Source organism: Anabrus simplex, chromosome 5, assembly GCF_040414725.1.
Source record: "Anabrus simplex isolate iqAnaSimp1 chromosome 5, ASM4041472v1, whole genome shotgun sequence".
Lineage (NCBI taxonomy): Eukaryota > Metazoa > Arthropoda > Insecta > Orthoptera > Tettigoniidae > Anabrus > Anabrus simplex.
In genome coordinates, this window is record NC_090269.1 from 255,431,946 (window position 1) to 255,452,280 (window position 20,335).

The 20,335-nt window shown below is 37.9% G+C and overlaps 1 protein-coding gene across 1 annotated transcript in view; it reads left to right on the forward strand.

The window, feature by feature from the left end:
• Positions 1–20,335, forward strand: part of Dhc16F (Dynein heavy chain at 16F) — a 1,052,459-nt gene that overhangs the window by 993,886 nt on the left and 38,238 nt on the right. Inside the window, exon 65 of the mRNA XM_068227815.1 lies at positions 13,916–14,024. Within this exon, the coding sequence (XP_068083916.1) occupies positions 13,916–14,024 (109 nt within the window). The remainder of the gene's footprint in view (positions 1–13,915; positions 14,025–20,335) is intronic.

Sequence of the window (20,335 nt, forward strand, 5' to 3'; positions counted from 1 at the left end):
ATGCCATGAAGGGTAACACAAGGAACTTATGAAAGTACAAGAATGGTTGATGAAATTGTGATTTGAGAAAATGATGTGAGAAGAGTCAAGAAACAGCCTGATGCAGTAAATGAGAAGTTGAAAGATTAGAGAAATAGAAATGGTATGGAGAAAAGTAAGGCAAATGTGATAGCAGAGGAGAGGAAGAAGAGGAATGGGCAATAGAAATATATATATATAATATGTCCTGACTGACTGACTGACTGATTCATCATCACTGAACCAAAACTACTGAACATTAAGAAATGAAATTTTGGTTATACATTTATATTATAATATAGGTGCTCGCTAAGAGAGGATTTTGTATATTCCTTTGCTAAGGGGGATAAAAGTGTAAAAGTGGGGGGAGGGGGAACATTTTTAAAATAAGTATATCTATATCTCAAAAACTTAACACTTTAAAGGCATCAAAATTGGTATTTCGAGTCTCCTTTGAATATAAAGAAACACATACCTTTTTGTTTTTGAAAAAGGGGTTGAATCATTTTTATGAGGATACTTTTATCTCAAGAACTGAAGATGTTACAGACATGAAAAATAAAGAAACACACATTTTTTTGTTTTCAGGAAATCCACTTAAAGGTGAATGAAAAGAAGTGAAAAAGGTGTGAATGTTTTGAGTATATCACAAAAACTTAACATGTTACAGATGTAAAAATTGGTATTTGGAATCTCTTTAAAAAAGAAACACGTGTATACTATTTTTTTGGAAAATCCACTAGGGGGATGGGGGTGGAAAGGGACTGAAAAAGGGGTTGAATCTTTTAATGGGGATATTTATATCTCAAAAAGTGAATAAGTTACATATGTGAAAATTGGTATTTGGAATCTCCTTTAAAAATAAAGAAATTTTTTTTTTTTTTTTTCAACTTGAGAAAGGACTATTCTGACATGTACAGTTCTAAGTCGCATGGTCATCTTAGCCCCAAAAGACAATACCAAATACGTGGTTTACAAAGGGACACTCAATTTTTCTGTGAGTTATTGTAATTCAGGGATTTTTAGATAAGTCTTTGTGCAGTACCGAGGAAATTATGAAATCCATGTGACCGAAGCCGCAGGTAACAGCTAGTTGGAGATAAAGATAACGAAGAGATTCATGTACTGAGAATGTGATATAAAGGAGAATCAACTGGATGAAATAACAGGTGTCTTCTGTCACAAAGTTTGCTGCTCCTATGGAACAAAGATAAACAGATATGTGGTATAGCCTTTTAATTTATACTGGTCAGGTGTCTCTTCAAGATTTTTTTATAATAGCACCTAACAATATTCTTCAGACAAAAAAACTACTGAAGTCAGTTTTACTTACATGGAACTATGGAAAAGAATGTGAAAATCCATAGCCAGTCAATCCAGTCAATCCACCGCATCAGGAATGGAATGAATGAACCCCCACGTAGCATGAGGATAGGAACTGTGCCATCTGCCAAAGCAGTCCCTCTCCTCTGGGGCACCGAGCTCGATAGCTGCAGTCGCTTAAGTGCGGCCAGTATCCAGTATTCGGGAGATAGTAGGTTCGAACCCCACTGTCGGCAGCCCTGAAAATGGTTTTCCGTGGTTTCCCATTTTTCACACCAGGCAAATGCTGGGGCTGTACCTTAATTAAGGCCACGGCCGCTTCCTTCCCACTCCTAGCCCTTCCCTGTCCCATCGTCGCCGTAAGACCTATCTATGTCGGTGCGACGTAAAACAACTAGCAAAAAAAAAAAAAAAAAAAAAAAGTCCTCTGGGGCAATGATTAATGACTGACAAATGAAACTTTACAACAGAAAAAAATAAATGTATCCTCCTAATTCAATACAAAACATAAATCAATCATTAGATGGAGCAATAAAACTCAAACATGTTTCGGCTCGTTTGAGCCATCTTCAGTGACATAAGGGGGGCTTAAAGTAATTTACATAATTCAAGCTTAAAATGTGCTAAAAAACATAATGAAGGAACAAATGAATAACAAAAGGGACAGATGGAAATAAAAACAATAACAATATACAATATTTACATCACTAGATGGAGCAATAAATAAATCACTGAGACAAATTCAGTGAAAAAAGGGTTAATATAAAACATAATTGAATCCAAAAAATGTGCTAAACCTAAGAAAATAAAATAAAAGATAACAGATAGAAACAAAACAATAAGTGCTAAAAGTGAGGTTGCGGACCTCTTACTAAATATTTTTAGTTTGATAACAATTCAAAAACAGGACAAAAATCACTCCGTTGAAAATTCAGGCTGACAGTCTTGTCTTTGTAGCAACACCATCCCACGAATGACTAGGAGGGGAGCGAAAACTCTTGAGAAATCAAGTTTGAGAGGAGACAACGTGCCAGGTGAAATGTATGTGATAAGTGATGGAAAAACGCTGATGAATTTAAAATGTCAGAATAGCAGCATTCTCAATTTCTTCTCAATTTAGCGGTTCCATTCTTGAAGATTATTTCCAATGGTGGCTAGGTGTGTTTGCCTTATTTTAAATGGTGGGGAGGGCAGTGGCAAAATTGAGAAGCTATGTTAGAGAAGTAACAGGTGCATGGTAAACTGTAAGTGATCATAATGGAAACCGTCAATGAAGTCCCAGTCTTTAATGGAAAATACAAGGTTGTGTGAGAAACTTGGGCTGATAAGTAAAAAGTGTAAAATGGGTGTGAAGAAAACGTTAAAACTTACAGTACTTAAAAGGGTGGTTGTCCTCTTGAACCGGCCTGGCCTTCTCGAAGTTAACGGTTAAGTTAACTTCTCTAACATAGTTTCTCAATTTTGTCGCTACCCTCCCGACCATTTAACCTTTAATTAGTCGCTCACGGAGATTTCCTCCGGGCCAATTACATTTTGCATGGTACTGAACTTCCCAGTTGAACTGTGGGTCTCCCCATCCCTATAACTTTCTCCTTGTTCATTTGGACTTGTCCTGTCAGTATTTTGGCTAGATCGTGCATCTTGTGTGCGAGTGTGGGATCATTGTTGTGACAAGTGACATCGCCTGGACTTTTCGTCCGTGTGCGATTAAGTAAATGACCTTATATTTTAGTACATAATTTTTTTATTTTGGAGGTCGGTGACCTTGTTGTTTTGTTCTTCTAAACTTATTTTAGAAAAATATTATTTCATATTTCATATGATGTGATCATCGTAGGTAATGGCGAGTCTCACAAATTTAATATCATAAGATCATTCGACAAAGTTGAGGTGTACAGTATTCTGCTTTTAGATCAAACAAACTGTGTAAAAATAACCTACAAATACTTAAAAGGGTTTCTTTTAATTATATCTAAGAATACTGCAAACAAATATGCCAAAACAACTTCTCAAAGGACCAAAATGATGCACACTTTTTAACCCCGGAGGTTACGTAATAATTTTCCCGTGACTAGACAAGGGTTAAAATAAGGCAAACACACCTAGCCAAGATTGGAAATAATCTTCGAGAACGGGACTGCTAAATTAAGAAGAATTTGAGAATGCTGCTATTCTAAAATTTTAAATTCATCGGCGTTTTTCCATCACTTATCACATATATTTCACCTGGTATGTTGTCCTGTTTTTGAATTGTTATCAAACTAAAAAAATTTTAGTCTAAGAGGTCCGCAACCTCACTCTTAGCACTTATTGTTTAGTTTCCATCTGTTATCTTTATTTTATTTTCTTCTTAGGTTTAGCACATTTTTTTGGATTCAATTATGTTTTATATTAACTCTTTTTTCACTGAATGTGTCTCAGCAAGTTATTTATTGTTCTGTCTAGTGATGTATATATTGTATATGTTTTTATTTCTGTCTGTTTCTTGTTTTTCATTTGTTCCTTCATTATGTTTTTGGCACGTTTTTAGCTTGTATTATGTGGAATAATTTGCCCTCCCCCCGTATTTCACTGAAGATGGCTCAAACGAGTCAAAATATGTTTGAGTTTTATTGCTCCATCTAATGATGGATTTATGTTTTGTATTGAATTTGGACATTTGAAGGAAAAATGTGTTATTATGTTTTGTGTATCCCAAGAAAGTTATGTTATTTTTTTTCCTAGGCCAAAAGATTATTGGATAAGACTGTTAAAGAACTTTTTAAAAATGCCTCAAGATATTTAAGATATTTATTTGATTGTTCAATTATTCCAGTGATAACTAGAAAACTTGAAGATTGTATGATTTGGTCTTGCTGATTTTATGTTTTAAAATTTTGGTCCAGTTTAAAAATGACACATGTAAGAAATTGATGGTTCAGTTGTTGCGTCAGCAATTTCTTCATGGCTTGTCATTTGCTTGATGCCCATATAAGGTTAGGGGTTTTGTAATTGGTTGTAATTAGAAGTGTTGTAATAGGTTTAACATGGAGGTGTTTTCCGATTGGCGGTTTGATATCGAACGATTTCCGGTATGATGTGAGGTACGCGTGTGCTACCTTTTCTTGTCATCTTTCGTTTTCAATCTTCGAAGGGGTCGGATGCGCGGTGCGCGCAGTCCGGGCCTATGGGGCCAACCTACCCTAAGGTAAGCACGTTTAATTATCTTAAAATTTCGTAACATGTGATTTTGTTTTCCTCTTTCTAAGTTTAACTTTCATGTGTTTCGGCCTTTCTTCTTAAATTTTACGAAATGTAAATGTTCTCATCCTGCCAGGAAATCACCTCGGATCTTAGTTTGGGCTATTTCATTTATGCCTCTGTGTTACACGAGGCCACCTTTGTTTGGAGGTTTTCTTGTTTTAAAATTTCTTTTATCCTTAAAGTTGCAATGTGTTAATTTTCCGTCAGGTTGCCTCCAGTAGTTCTGTATAAAGAAATTACAAGAAAAGTTTGTAGTCATCCTTTGATGGACTATCCAAAAGATTGTTTGTTATATCCTATCTGGTTTATTGTTCAAGATTCAAGTTGCAGTTGTATTTCTGTTCCTTTTTCACAAATTATTTTCTATAGGTTTCTGTTCTTTTCTTTGTTTTTCTAATTATATCTTATACGAAGGGTATGGGCGAGTACGTTCTTTTCCTTACAACATCCTACGATCTTACAGCCTCATAGGGTCCAAGTCCGCTTTCCATACTATTCCTGTCTGTAGTTGTCATTTAGACCTTTAAGCTTTAAGTATCCTATCCGCATCTTTTATTTCATTTGCGATTTTATTTTATGTATGTAGCCAACCTTATCCTTGCTTCCTTTGTGTTTTGATAACTTGCGTGATACCGTTAATACCGTATTGCTGGTATCGGGATTATGGTGATGATTATCTTTATTATTGTTATTATTACTTCGACGTTCACATTTTATGCATCTTTCAGGCAACGATAAATCATGCCAGGCTACAAAAATAAGGAGGAGATCCTAATTTTATAATGGTTTTTAAAGTATTGAATAGGTGGAAATCAAAGTTTTATTGTTCTCCTTTAACTGACTTTCAATATGGAAAAATGAGGATAATATCCTTCTTGTAATATAGTAATAGGTTAAGGAATGTGAGATACTCTGTAACAGCAGTTCTTAAGCTTATCACATAATTTCAGTTGTGTATGAAGAACAGTACAATGAGCAGCAAACATGAAGTCATCAGCATTCCGTCCAGCTCCTCTGCTCAATGATTAGCATAGTGACATTTGGTTCAGAGGGTCCCCGAGTTCGATTTCCATCTGGCTTGGAGACTTTAATCTTAAATGGTAAATTTGCTTGGCTGACTGTTTGTGCTGTCCCTAATAATCCTGCAAATCTCACACCACACACGACATCATCTTCCATTCCAAGTCATATGTAGATAGATTGGAGGAACAAGGAAAAGGATTACAAAATAGGACAAATAATATAAAGGCGGGTCAGTGTGTGAAGAGGGAGCAATAGAAATAGGAGACAAGGATAAACATGAAAACACAAAAGGACAAGAGCAAAGTCTATATCTTCCTACACTGACATCAACAAACACATAGGCTCTCACCTTATCAATCCCAGTTCCTCTACATCCATCTCTTATAACAATGATGACCAATATGACTGTCAGCTGCTCTATCCTTTTTATATCATGTGACTGTTGGTTGAGTCCAATATCCTTTGTGCTTTCTAAAGTTAAATTCTGATATAATTTACAAGATTTTTGCCCCTATCAGTCACCACATTGGCTGAATGTTATCACACTAGAAACCAGGCTACAATAGCCACATAAAATTATTATTATTATTATTATTATTATTATTATTATTATTATTATTATTATTATTATTATTATTATTATTATTATTATTATTGGGGATTGTTGCGTGATGGAAAGATGGGTGAATATGTGTGTGTACTTCTTATGTTGAATTCGTAAGTAATTAATTACATGCGCCATTAGAAGTTGAACTAGAATATTCCTCTAGCACCTGTAGTATTGTTTTACAACTTCATCAAATTATTTCGTTGACTTGTAGACAAATTAATTGTAGATAAGTGTTTCATCATTCAGGATTTAGGTTATAAGTTGCTTTCAAGGAATATACGATATCAAGAAAGGATCCTTCGCCGCCGCGGCTCAGTCACGGCCAGTTAGATTCCTTTCTTGCACGATGACGGAGGCAGAAGTTCAGAAAGATTCGGTAGAGCTCTCTCTTTCGTGTCATCAGAATAGGAGTGCAAACGTACTTGAATGTGCCAGTATTGGGACACAGGATATGACGCAAGTACTTAATGGGAGGAATGAGGAAATAATAATGGAGGAACAGCGTAAAGAGGAGGAACATCTTGAGATTGCTAGGGCATTGGTGAAAAGCATTCTAGCTATTCCGCTTAAGAACCTTAAGTTGGAAATCCAGAATGGATTGCGAAAATTGGAGGAAGCTCTCGATGCTGGAGCAGCATGCAGGACATCCTGGAAGAGAGCTAGTGAAAATCTAAAACGGGAACAAACAACCGTAGAGATAAATGAATTGCCTACGACACCGTTAGTGACGAACGGGGAGGAGAAAGATAAGGAGAAATGGGTCGAGATTTCCTATAAGAAAAAAAACAAGAAGAAGGAAATGAAGGAGGATAAAGATATCCAACCTTTAACAGATAAGGTAGATTCTGGCAGAATGGAGGTCATTGATGGTGGGAAAAAACAAGATAAACGGACCCATTTAAAATCAAGGGATCGTTCTGATGCTGTCCTTATCAAACCAACAAATGGCAAGACTTTTGCAGATGTTTTGAAGGGTATTCGGAGTAAAATAAAACCGGAAGACAGCGGCGTGAGTATTCGATCTATTCGCAAAACTCAGACCGGGGCGATTCTTCTCGCTTTTAGTAAAGACACGCAAAACGAGAACAGGGACAATTTTAATAAATCTTTAAGGAATGTCCTTGGAACGGATGGCGATGTGAAGACTTTAACTCCCCGCACTACCCTGGAAATTCGGGACATGGACAGTATCACCACTGCTTTAGATGTAGAGGAAGCTGTAAGACAGGATCTTCAGAATTTCGAAGGAGAACTGAAAGTGTCAATTAATAATCCGAACAGCAGAGGGCAAAAACTTGCTATCATTGAGATAGAAGATAAGGAGGCCCAGAAACTTTTAGATATGGGTAAAATTAAAATAGGATGGTTGGATTGTAGAATCCGAAAAAGGATCGTGGTATCTCGCTGCTTTCGATGTCTTTCGTATGGACACCATGCACGAAACTGCAAAGGTGTAGATAGAAGCAAACTTTGTTTTAAGTGCGGAGAAGCCGGGCATAGGGCGATAGGTTGCAAAGCAAATCCGAGATGCATAATTTGCACAGACATTAACGTTGACGAAGCTAATCGAAGTCATGTACTTGGCTCAAAAGCCTGCACAGCGTTTCGTGAAGCTCTCGAAAAGGCTAAAACTAGCAGTAAATGATGAAGGTTATTCAAGCAAATATGCATAGGAGTAGAACTGCCAATGATCTTTTGACGCAGATGACCTTTGAGATAGGAGTAGACGTATTTCTTCTCAGTGAACCTTATCAAGACAGAGACCACCCAGGATGGTTCGTAGATAATTGTGGCACAGCTGCAATTTGGATACCAGATTTGGGTAGATGCCCAGTATCAAACCAAGGATGCGGAGACGGTTTTGTTTGGGTCCGCACTGGTAGATATACTTTAGTGAGCTGTTACTTTACACCAAATGAGTCAGTATTTGAATTTCAGGCTAAGCTGGACGGCCTAGAGGACGTATTACAAGGTTTTGACAACGGTTTAATCGTGGCTGGTGATTTCAATGCCCAAGCACTAGAATGGGGTATGCCACAGTATGACTCTAGAGGGCGCCGAACTATGGAGATGGCCGCTAGGCTGGGTTTGACGGTCACTAATATTGGAAATGTGCCAACTTTTCGACGACCGGGCTGTAGAGGAACCATACCGGACGTGACTTTTGTATCTGAGGACATCGTGTCGAATATCAATGACTGGCGGGTGATTGAAGAATACACGGGAAGTGATCACCAGTACATTACTTTTTGTATTCTTCCTGAAACTTCACAGATTAATATTAGATCGTATGAACCAACGCGGTGGAATATAGAAAGTATGGACAAAGAAAAATTTCTTGCTATCCTAAGAAATGAAATGGATAGTATAACAGAACAAATATGTTGTTATAAAAGGAAAGAAGCCGCTGAGAAATGTGTTGAGCTCACTATGGAGCTTATTCGGAGAGCATGTGATCTTTCCATGACTCGTAAAACATCACGAAACAAGAAGCGTTCAGCGTACTGGTGGACCAAAGATATTGCTGATCAGAGAAGACGTTGTCTGCAACTTAGACGGAAGGCACAGAGAGCACGAGTCAGCCAAGAAGACACCTCACTTACAGCTGAGTATAAGTCGGCGAAGAAAGAATTGAGAAATGCTATCAAAAAGAGTAAAGTCGACAAATGGTGGAAAATGGCTAAAGAAGTGGATGACGATCCATGGGGTTCAGGATACAAGATCGTTATGAAGAAACTTGGAAATTTCTCGAACCCGATCATGGACTCAAATGCAATGAAGGATATTGTGGATACATTATTCCCAGATCATCCTGAGAGGTCTGCTGATGATGATGATGATGAATTCATAGATGATGTGCCACTTTTTACACGAGAAGAATTGATGAGAGCGATTAGGTCCCTTAGAAATAAAAAGGCCCCAGGACCAGATAGTATTCCAGCAGAGATATTAAAGCTGATAGCAGATTTCTGTCCACAACTACTGCTGAAAATGTACAATAGCTGCCTGCTATCGGGGGTGTTCAGTGTTCGCTGGAAAACAGCTCGGCTAGTTTTAATAAGCAAAGGAAAATCTGGGGGCTATAGGCCTTTATGTATGCTGGATACTGCTGGTAAAGGATTAGAGAAACTTTTGCAGCCAAGAATACTTTCAGCAGTTCAACTAGCTGGGGACCTCTCTGATCGTCAACATGGTTTTCGAGGAGGGCATTCGACAATCGATGCAGTATGGGAAGTGTTGAATACAGCTAAAAGGGCACAAATGGGTAATCGTCACTCTCGTAAAGTGACACTCCTTGTGACCCTTGATGTTAAGAACGCTTTCAACTCGATCAGTTGGAATGACATATTGGAAGCACTTCAGAATACTTTCAAACTACCGGAGTATCTCATGCGCATAATGAGAAATTATTTGAAAGATCGTAATCTAGTATATCACACAGAAGATGGGCAGAGAGTGAAACAGCTCACAGCTGGTGCAGCACAAGGGTCTATCCTTGGCCCAAATCTGTGGAACATAGTATATGATGGATTGTTGAGGTTAGAGATGCCAGAAGACACAATGCTAGTGGGCTATGCTGATGATATAGCTGTTTTGATAGTTGCTCGAAATTTGGAGTTGGCTCAGTTTAAGCTAAATCAAGTAATGCGACGGGTGAAAGATTGGATGGCGAATCACAGATTACAGCTTGCAGATCATAAAACAGAGATTGTTCTCTTGACAAGAAAAAGGATCACGACCGTCATTCCAATGTATATTGGACAAACAGAAATTGAAACATCCAGAAGTATAAAGTATCTCGGAGTGACACTTGATACCAAACTTACTTTTTGGGATCATATCAAACGGGTGACAGATAAGGCGGTGAAAACAACGGATGCGCTGAGTAGATTAATGAGCAACGTTAAAGGTCCGAAGTCTAGCAAACGACGACTTCTGATGTCGATAGTTCACTCGACACTTCTATATGGTGCCGAAGTCTGGGCTGAATCTCTGAAGTTTGAAAAATACCGGCGAAGGATAGCTGCGGTACAGCGGAGATCAGCTTTGCGTATTACAAGCGCGTATCGCACAGTATCCAAACCTGCGGTCCTTACGATAGCAGCGGTAGCACCAATTGATTTACTTGCCTTAGAGAGACAGGAAGTCTGGCGAACTCACGGAGAGCTCGGAAAGAAGCGCGCTAAGGAGCTAGCTTATAGGCAACGAATGGAGCGGTGGCAGCAAAGATGGGAGGAAGATCCTCGAGGAAAATGGACTAAGCGGCTGATACCACGCCTAGCTGATTGGGTTGCCCGAGTTCATGGCGAGGTTAACTTTTACATTACGCAACTATTGACGGGTCACGGATACTTCCGTAAATTTCTACATAGAGTAGGTAGAGCGAACGACTCGGCGTGTATTTATTGCAATGATATAGACGATGTATTTCATACATTTTTCGTTTGTTATCATTGGTCAACTCAGAGAAGATGTTTATATACTGAGCAAGGAGAGTTGACGCCAGAAACTATTGTGCAGGCGATGCTACGAAACCAAGAATCTTGGGATCAGATAGCAGTATATGTAGAAGGCATCCTGCGTCAGAAAAAGAGAGATATGAATGCTCATGAACAGCAGTAAGGAGAAATAAGGAAGAAGAAACCTAACAAATTAGCACGACACCGCCCTGAAGTAATGCGAGAGCGGTTCCGGGGCGGAGATATACGTCGTGGGAAAAGGGTGTGTGGGTTTTAGTGAGTAGGAATCTCACACGCTTGTGAAGTGCGGACCCTCACAAGTGTCTAATGAAAGATTTCCCACACTTCCCTCGTAAAAAAAAAAATATTATTATTATTATTATTATTATTATTATTATTATTATTATTTGTTGACAGCAGTATATGAATATATAGGGTCATTCCTTGTCTCTTGTTGCTCCCTCTTTACACACTGACCTGCTTTAATGTTCATCCTATTTTGTGATCCTTTACTTGTTCCTCTATCTACATGTGACTTGATTTTACACTTGTTTGTTCCTCTCCAATACTCATATTATCCCGTTGGGATTCTTTTCCCCTTTTGTGTTTGTCCTGTGTTCCTGTGTTCTTTCACCATCTGTACTTTCCTTTGCTTTGTTTCTTCCCTTTTTCTGTACTTTTCTGGGTTTTTTTCTTATCCTACATTTCCCCACACCAAGACTGTAGATCTGTCAAGATGGCTCCTCAATGAGTGTTGATGCCTGCCCTCCTGAGGAAGCTGGGAAGCAGAAACAAGCTCATCAGGGGCTGAGAAGAGATGAATGTAGCAGAACTGGGATTGTTGAGGAAAGAGCCTATCTGTTTTTTGACAGCAGTGTTTGAAGATGTGGAGATTGTCCTTGTCCTTTTATTTTTTCATGTTTGTCATTGCTCCTTTTTCTGTTGCTCCGTCTTCTCACACTGACCTGCCTTTATATTTATCCTATTTTGTGATCCTTCTCTTGTTCCTCTTGTTTACATATGACTTGATTTGACACTTGTTTCTTCCTCTCCAACACTCATATTATCCTCTATTATAATTATATGCAGTTTGCCATACACGCCAGATGCCGCCCATCCTCGTTGGAGGATCCGCCTTACAAGGGCTGCACCAGGCTTCCAATAGCCACAGGAAATTGGAAATTATTATCAGAATTCCATTTGAAGGAAATTACTTGTTGATCAGAAGAGATGGGAAATTGTTCAAGGAAATAGAGAAGCCAATGTCTTGTAAATTTTATCAGAATTTAATCTTGGCAAGCACAAAGGATATTGGACTGGACCAGTAGTCACATTATGTTATAAATAGGATAGAGCAGCTGACAGTTATATTGGGCACCATTGTTATGAATTAAGAACAAGAGAGTACCTTTCCTGTGGGTCCAGCAACATCAGCATTGGATTACCAGGATTGGAGAAAGATTGCTGAATTGCAGCTCAAGACATATGAGCCATACGTTGAATTCTTTTATTTTCTGTGTTCTAGATATCAGTTGTACACTTCTTTCAGTTGTGCACCCTGATCCTGATCTACACTTACAAAATTGTCTTACCATTAGATGGCAAGTACAGGTATTTCAGAATTCTTACTGTTAAATTTACATGGAAGTCGCAAATTCATCATCATAATTTCTCTACAAACTGTGAGTAATAAAGGAGATAAAAGATGAGTACCAGTCCTTTCTGGTATTCCTTAGCCACACAATGATTCTTCTGTGGTCCGAAAATGTTTGGAACTAGTGACCAGAGAACAGGTCTGAAGTTCTCTATATAGTGCTATCAGATTAATAATTACAATATAATATCAGATGCTAAAATAGAGCAGGCATTCAACACTTTATGGATTTTTTATGACATTCTTCTTTTTCTATAATAATAATAATAATAATAATAATAATAATAATAATAATAATAATAATAATGGACTGGACAAAGAAGCACTTCAGGAGCGAGTACGCAAACTGGAAATAGCCTACCAAACATCCAGCACAATCTACAACAAAAAATGCCTTTCCCAAAACACCAAGATACGTCACTATGAAACAGTTCTGAAGCCATTAGTTCTATATGCAGCCAAAACCCTGTCTCTAAATGCCAACAAAGGACTGCTTGAAGAACTGGAGAAAAGAGAACGCAAAATTGTGAGAGGAATCTTGGGATCAAAGTACAGAAATGGAATCCATCAAAAGAGATCCAACAAGGAAGTCTACAGCAAAATAGAGAAAATTACCGACACAATCAGAAAAAGACGGGCACAATTTTACGGTCATCTAAAAAGAATGGACGGAAGAAAGTTAACTAAAGAAATCTTTCACTTTTTTTATTCAAACCCCAAAACCACAATTCCCTGGTTTAGAAATACCAAAGAAGACCTGCAAATGCTACATATCTCAGCTAAAGATGCCCTTAACAGAGATCTCTTCCGCAAGAAAATATTGACGAATGGGCTAAACCGAGACGAGCAACCGAAGAGAAGACACGGTGCCCCTTGGACAGAGGAGCGTAAGCAGGCCCACTCACAAAGAATGAGGGAAATTTGGGCTCTAAAGAAGGCCAAGTTCAGTGTCAAATGCAACAAGACTTAACGTGGTCCTTGATGGCCCCAGCGAATTATAATAATAATAATAATAATAATAATAAGAATAAGAATAAGAATAATAATAATCACTTTACGTCCCACTAACTACTTTTATGGTTTTTGGAGACACTGAGGTGCCAGAATTTACTCCCCCAGGAGTTCTTTTATGTGCCAGTAAATCTACCGACATGGGGCTCGTACTTGAGCACCTTCAAATACCACCGGACTGATCCAGGATCGAACCGGCCAAGTTGGGGTCAGAAGGCCAGCACCTCAACCGTCTGAGCCACTCAGCCCGGCCTTTTTCTATATAATATCACCTGTCTCATCATTCATTTTTCCACCTCTCTGGCTGAATGTTATCCTGCTAGCAATCAGTCTACAATAGCCACACAAAATTATTTTTATCATTGTTATTCGCTTCATGGAGGAGTGTAGGCAGATAAATATTTTTAATTTTGGGAAGATAATTCTCTATTGAAGCATACCTTTATTAGAATAGTTAACTTTTAATCATTCCTTTCTAAATCTTATGAGAGGGAGAGAGAGAGCTCTGATTTCCTTTTCTTATAATGACACTACAAACTGATAATATTGTTTTTAAATGTGCAGGACAAAAAGCTATATGGAGGCCTGAAACCACCTGCAGATGGTGTATTGGTACATGGACTTTTCCTAGATGCTGCATGTTGGGACTTCCAAACCATGAATCTGGGTGATCCAAAGCCAGGTAAATGACAAGAAGTAACAGTAGTGATTTCATGTATTGGTTGTTTTGACACTGTAATGCCATGAACTTTAATATAGTTCATATTTATTTCTTATTAAGCTTATTGAGAGCTATTACAGTAACATATTATATTACATATTATGTATTTCTCTCAATAGCAAATATAACAATGTCTTCCAAGTGGACCAAAGTCACTGATTAGGGGTTCTTAGGTGGCTGAAGGGACCAAAGCTAGAACCGCAAGCTATACTGCAATACTAGCAACTCAAATTTGCGAAAACTTCTTTTACTGCTGCAATCTATATGTTAATCATCTTCATGTCTCCCATTCTGTTGTCATTGAGCTCTCTCAGAACTGCACAGGATGGTTTATGATACATACCTACCTACTCATCTTTATCAAAAGTATTCTCTCAATTGAAAATATAACAATGTCTTCCAAATGAACCAAAGTCACAGATTAGGGGTTCTTACCAAAGCTAGAACTGCGAGCTATACTGCAATACTAGCAACTCGAATTTGCCAAAACTTCTTTTTGTTGTAGAACCATTGGGTCTTTTTTTCTGTGATTTTATTATTTTCTGTGATCACTTTTATTGGACTTGTGCCTTTATCACTGTTGTACAGAATGTTGAGAACCTTCATGGACAGTATGGCTGATCAGATGCTGCATCCTTCCTGTTGCCTGTGTCAGTCTGGCCCTTCTTCATATTAGTCGTTAGATTGTCTTTGTATCATTTTTGCTCTCATCTTTGATTGCTGTGTCCACCCTTCGACTGAGAACACATCAGTTGCTTTGAAAGGCATTTGGTAGACATGTGAATGACATGGCCAGCCCATCAAAGTTGATAACTGATAATCATTGCCTCAATGCTCTTTGTATTGGTCTCTTCTAAGATATTGTCTGGCTCCATGGCTAAACGGTTAGCATGCTGGCCTTTGATCACAGGGGTCCCTGATTCGATTCCCGTCAGGGTCGGGAATTTTAACCATAATTGGTTAATTCCGCTGGCGCGGGGCCTGTGTGTATGTGTCGTCTTCATCATCATTTCATCCCCATCACGACGCACAGGTCGCCTACAGGCATCAATTGAAGAGACCTGCACCTGGCAAGCCGAACTTGTCCTCAGACACTCCTGACACTAAAAGTCATACACTATTTTCCTAAGATATTGATGTTTTTTCAGTGATTTTGGCTTTGTACTTTTATACTGAAGACATAGTGGAGCGGGGAGCAAAGCAGCAAGCAGAGCAATAAGCAAAGCAGTGAATTCTAAATCAAGATTGCAATTGAGTGCTTACATAGTGCAGCAGAGAACAGAGAGTTACTTTTATCACTAGGAGAGAGCAAAGCAGAGCGTTCAAAATAGTTTGATTTTGCTGCTCTTATACCTGGGATATAACATGGATATTGATCAACTAATTAGTGCTGTTTTCATTCATAATGCTCAGTGGAATGAAAAAGATCCACATCACCATGGCCACTTTATTTTAATTAAGCTTTTTGGGTGAAGTTGCTGCAGAAATGAAAACATGTAAGTATGTAGAGAAACAAAAGTACTGCAGTATTCCTTCAATGATTTTACATGTGCCATGAATTTAAGATATCTTAATACAATAATAAAGGGCAAACTCTTCTAGTTCCAACAGAATAAGCTTCAAATACTTGTTCTGTGAGAGGTGAAATTTGTAAAGTTTCAAATCATGCAACAATAACTGGTAGTTGTATATTAGGGTAGTCCTTATATGGGGGTTACATAAAAATGTCAGTTGATTTCAATTTTTGGCATGTTTTGATAATGTGCCAAATTCTATTACAATTAGTTAATGTTAACCCATGCTGCATAAGAGCTAAATATGAGTAGTCCAGTTACAAACATGGCCGCCTTCGTTTCTTAAAATTTTTCAGGAGAGGCAAAAAACTCTTTAATACATTTCCTACTTGCCTTCTGAGTTAATTTTTTAAATACAGATTCTCAGCATCATCAGAATCATATTTACATCAATATTTTCATATGATATTCCATAATTAAGAAGAAAATCACTGTTGAAACATGGAGTTGGCCACGTTTGTAAGTAAACAATGGAATTGGCCACCTTTGTAACTTATGTAATTTATGACAGGTGCATTCAACAAAAATGTAAAACTGTCAATTTTAATGAAGAAAATGTGATATTTTATTAACGAGACAAATACGATAAAGTGGATCTCTCATATATTCTACAATAGTGTTCAGTTTTTGAAACTACACAATCATTTCAACAACTTGGAAATCATCCTCGGTATTCTGAATGAGACATTCACAACAATCAGCATCTGCAGGTACCTCTGACTTGGTATCATTTTCATCAGTAATCTTTTGAAACCATTTCATTTTCTCATTTTTGTTCCATTACTCTCCATAGTGTTTCTGAAGCTAATTTCTCACATCTTGTATCATCAATGGCTTTACTCTGATGCCAGAAATTAGTTCTGTATGATTTACATCTTTCATTTGATTACATTTTTTGTAACTGACAAAGATTGCGCGATCTCAGAATTATAGTTGAGTTCCCCACTAACACTGACTGAGTTTGAGGCTGAGTTTGACTTCCTTGTAAGCACAAGTCTTTTAATTTGTGAAATTTTTAAATGAAGTGCTCCAAGATCTTTCACACATGTTTTAGCTTCAGCTTTCCAATCAAAATTATTCCAATGGGTTTTCAGGAGCTTTACCATTCCATGTTTTGTAAAAACTTTGTGGTAGTCTTCTAGTTGAACAATTTTCTCCACATTCTTTAAGTCTCTTTCAGTTGTTCCAAAAACTCTATCACTTGGCATGTAAGAATGGTCAGTGACAGGGAAAATAATTTCCATCTTCTGAATGTTGGGCGAGGTATGGGATAACCATGAAAGGCACATTGTCAAAACTGCAGTGTTTTTATTTTGTTTCGGGCAGCCATCCACGACAAGACATACAGTGTGTACATTACTGAAAGAACCTGAATGTACTTTACTCTGCAGTGTGGAAGCCACTTCATTAGATGACTTTCTTATTTCGTGCTCCGCTCAAGAGTAGATCGCAACATTCTCTAACCCTGTTTCCCAGTAGAATGTCCAGAAACAACAGTCAAATTGTAGCAGTATAACTGTCGGAAATCGTATGCAATTTGATCAGACAACTTTGGTATGCGTAAATTCGTCTGCATTGTATCGACTAGGTGGAAAATAAATACTTAATTGTGAATCAATTCATCTGCATGTTGAATGATATGATGTACACCCCAGGGCTTTCCTGTTTTAGAAGCTTGAAAAATCCTTTAGCCTGCATTGTGTGCAATGTCAGATCAGTCTGTAGTTTCTTCAATACTGCCTCATATTTATCACGTTTTATTTTCTCAGTTAGTTGTAGGCAAGTAGAATAAACATTTGTGGATGGTGCTTTAAAACTGACATTAAAATTGGTAACAAAAACTTTCTGGAACAGTGATTGTTTAACTTTTAAATCAGAGACTGATTCTCGATACATTTTCCACGTTCTAGCTATGTTCGGATTAGAGTCGAAATAAATACGGGCACTTCTTGACCTACAGTAATGCAATTCACTTCCTTTAAACTGTTTAATAAAACTTTTCACTGACAGAATTTTGCTATTGTAAACGGTAGTCTTTCTGTAACCTCCACGAGTTTCAACGGATACAAGGCATCCTTCTTTCTTAAAACGTTTGAAAACACCTTCAGCCTGATGTTTATTAATGCCAAGTACTCCTAAAAATGTTTTTCTGCAATCCTGGATTCTATTTCCTGCCATATTCCCCACCATCTGGTCGGTGTCTAGCTGGAGAATTTGATGAGTACTTCATTATGAACACATCTTGACTCTGCTTTGTCAGTACAGCATAAAATGCTCTATGGAATTGCTTTATGTCCATCATTCTCAGGAGACTGCAGTTCTTCTTTCCTCTATGACCACAGCTTGGAAATACTGGTAATTTTTTCGGTCCATCCCTACACCAAAACAATGCAATTAAACAGTAACACAAACTTGTGTTGCCACTAATCCATTACAGTAATAAAAGTTAAGTGGAGCATTGTTAACTTTTGAAGAAATGAAAATACTAACCCAATTTTTCCTCTTTTGCACATTTCTATTCTTTTGGTCTGGTGATTTTCTTCCTGCTTTTATCAGGAGGAGTCTCTTCTATATATTTTTCCATATCACAAAGTAACCTTTCGATGTGTAATTAATTCCTTTTATGCCACAATGAAACTATTAACAACTGCTACAAAATTCTAGTACAGCAAGCATTCATATCATTCAATATCAACAACTACAGCCACGGTTTACTCCCAGTCAGACTTCACATCGACATCACAAGAAAAGTGGATATTTTTGGCATATACAGAGCAGGGAAAGGAGGGGATGAAAATTCAGTGAATGATTTAATACAGTATGATATGTAGAAATGTGGTAGAAGTGTTATTATTGGCAGTGACCTAACTTTTAGTACATCGGGCGAGTTGGCCATGCGGTTAGGAACGTGCAGCTGTGAGCTCTCATCCGGGAGATAGTGGGCTCGAACCCCACTGTCGGCAGCCATGAAGATGGTTTTCCATGGTTTCCCATTTTCACACCAGGCAAATGCTGGGGCTGTACCTTAATTAAGGCCATGGCTGCTTCCTTCCCATTCCTAGGCCTTTCCTGTCCCATCGTCGCCATATGACCTATCTGTGTCGGTGCGACGTAAAGCGACTAGCAAAAAAAAAAAAAAAAAAAAAAAAACCTTTTAGGACAAATTGATCTGGGAAGGTGGATATCCCCAACTGGTAAAGGTAAACTTGAGGAAATTTTTATTAAAACAGAGGTAATAGAAGGAATGAGTGATCATAGCACAGCTGTATTTTTTTAAATTATTAACATCGAAGCAAGAGGACAGAAAAGAGAAAGGAAAATAGTTAAGTATGATAAGGCAAGCACAGAAGCGATCAATCAATCAATCAATCACTACTGATCTGCATTTGGGGCAGTCGCCCAGGTGGCAGATTCCCTATCTGTTGTTTTCCTAGCCTTTTCCTAAATGATTTCAAAGAAATTGGAAATTTATTGAACATCTCCCTTGGTAAGTTATTCCAATCCCTAACTCCCCTTCCTATAAACAAATATTTGCCCCAATTTGTCCTCTTGAATTCCAACTTTATCTTCATATTGTGATCTTTCCTACTTTTAAAGACACCATCCAAACTTATTTGTCTACTGATGTCCTCCCACGCCATCTCTCCACTGACAGCTCGGAACATAACACTTATTCGAGCAGCTCGTCTCCTTTCTACCAAGTCTTTCCAGCCCAAACTTTGCAACATTTTTGTAACACTACTCTTTTGTCGGAAATCGCCCAGAACAAATCGAGCTGCTTTTCTTTGGATTTTTTCCAATTCTTGAATCAAGTAATCCTGGTAAGGGTCCCATACACTGGAACCATACTCAAGTTGAGGTCTCACCAGAGACAAATATGCTCTCTCCTTTACATCCTTACTACAAACCCTCAATACTCTCATAACCATGTGCAGAGATCTGTACCCTTTATTTACAATCATATTTATGTGATTACCCCAATGAAGATCTTTCCTTATATTAATCCCTAGGTATTTACAATGATCCCCAAAGGGAACTTTCACCCTATCAACGCAGTAATTAAAACTGAGAGGACTTTTCCTATTTATGAAACTCACAACCTGACTTTTATCCCCATTTATCATCGTACCATTGCCTACTGTCCATCTCACAACATTATCGAGGTCATTTTGCAGTTGCTCACAATCTTGTAACTTATTTATTACTCTGTACAGAATAACATCATCTGCGAAAAGCCTTATCTCTGATTCCACTTCTTTACACATATAATTGATATATATAAGAAAACATAAAGGTCCAATAATACTGCCTTGAGGAATACCCCTTTTAATTTTTACAGGGACAGATAAAGCTTCACCTACTCTAATTCTCTGAGTTCTATTTTCTAGAAACAGAGCCACCCATTCAGTCACTCTTTTGTCAAGTCCAGTTGCACTCATTTTGGCCAGTAGTTTCCCATGATCTACCCTATCAAATGCCTTCCGTTTTCTACCGATCATAGTTGCTTATTAAAAACTCCCTCATGCCTGTTTTATCAGCCATATGGTACTGCCTAACAGTCCTAATTTTAATCTCTTCCTTTCTTTCACATTTATTTTTAATTACCACAAAAACAGCTTCATGATCAAATGCCTTCCGTTTTCCACCAATCATAGTTGCTTATTAAAAACTCCCTCATGCCTGTTTTATCAGCCATAT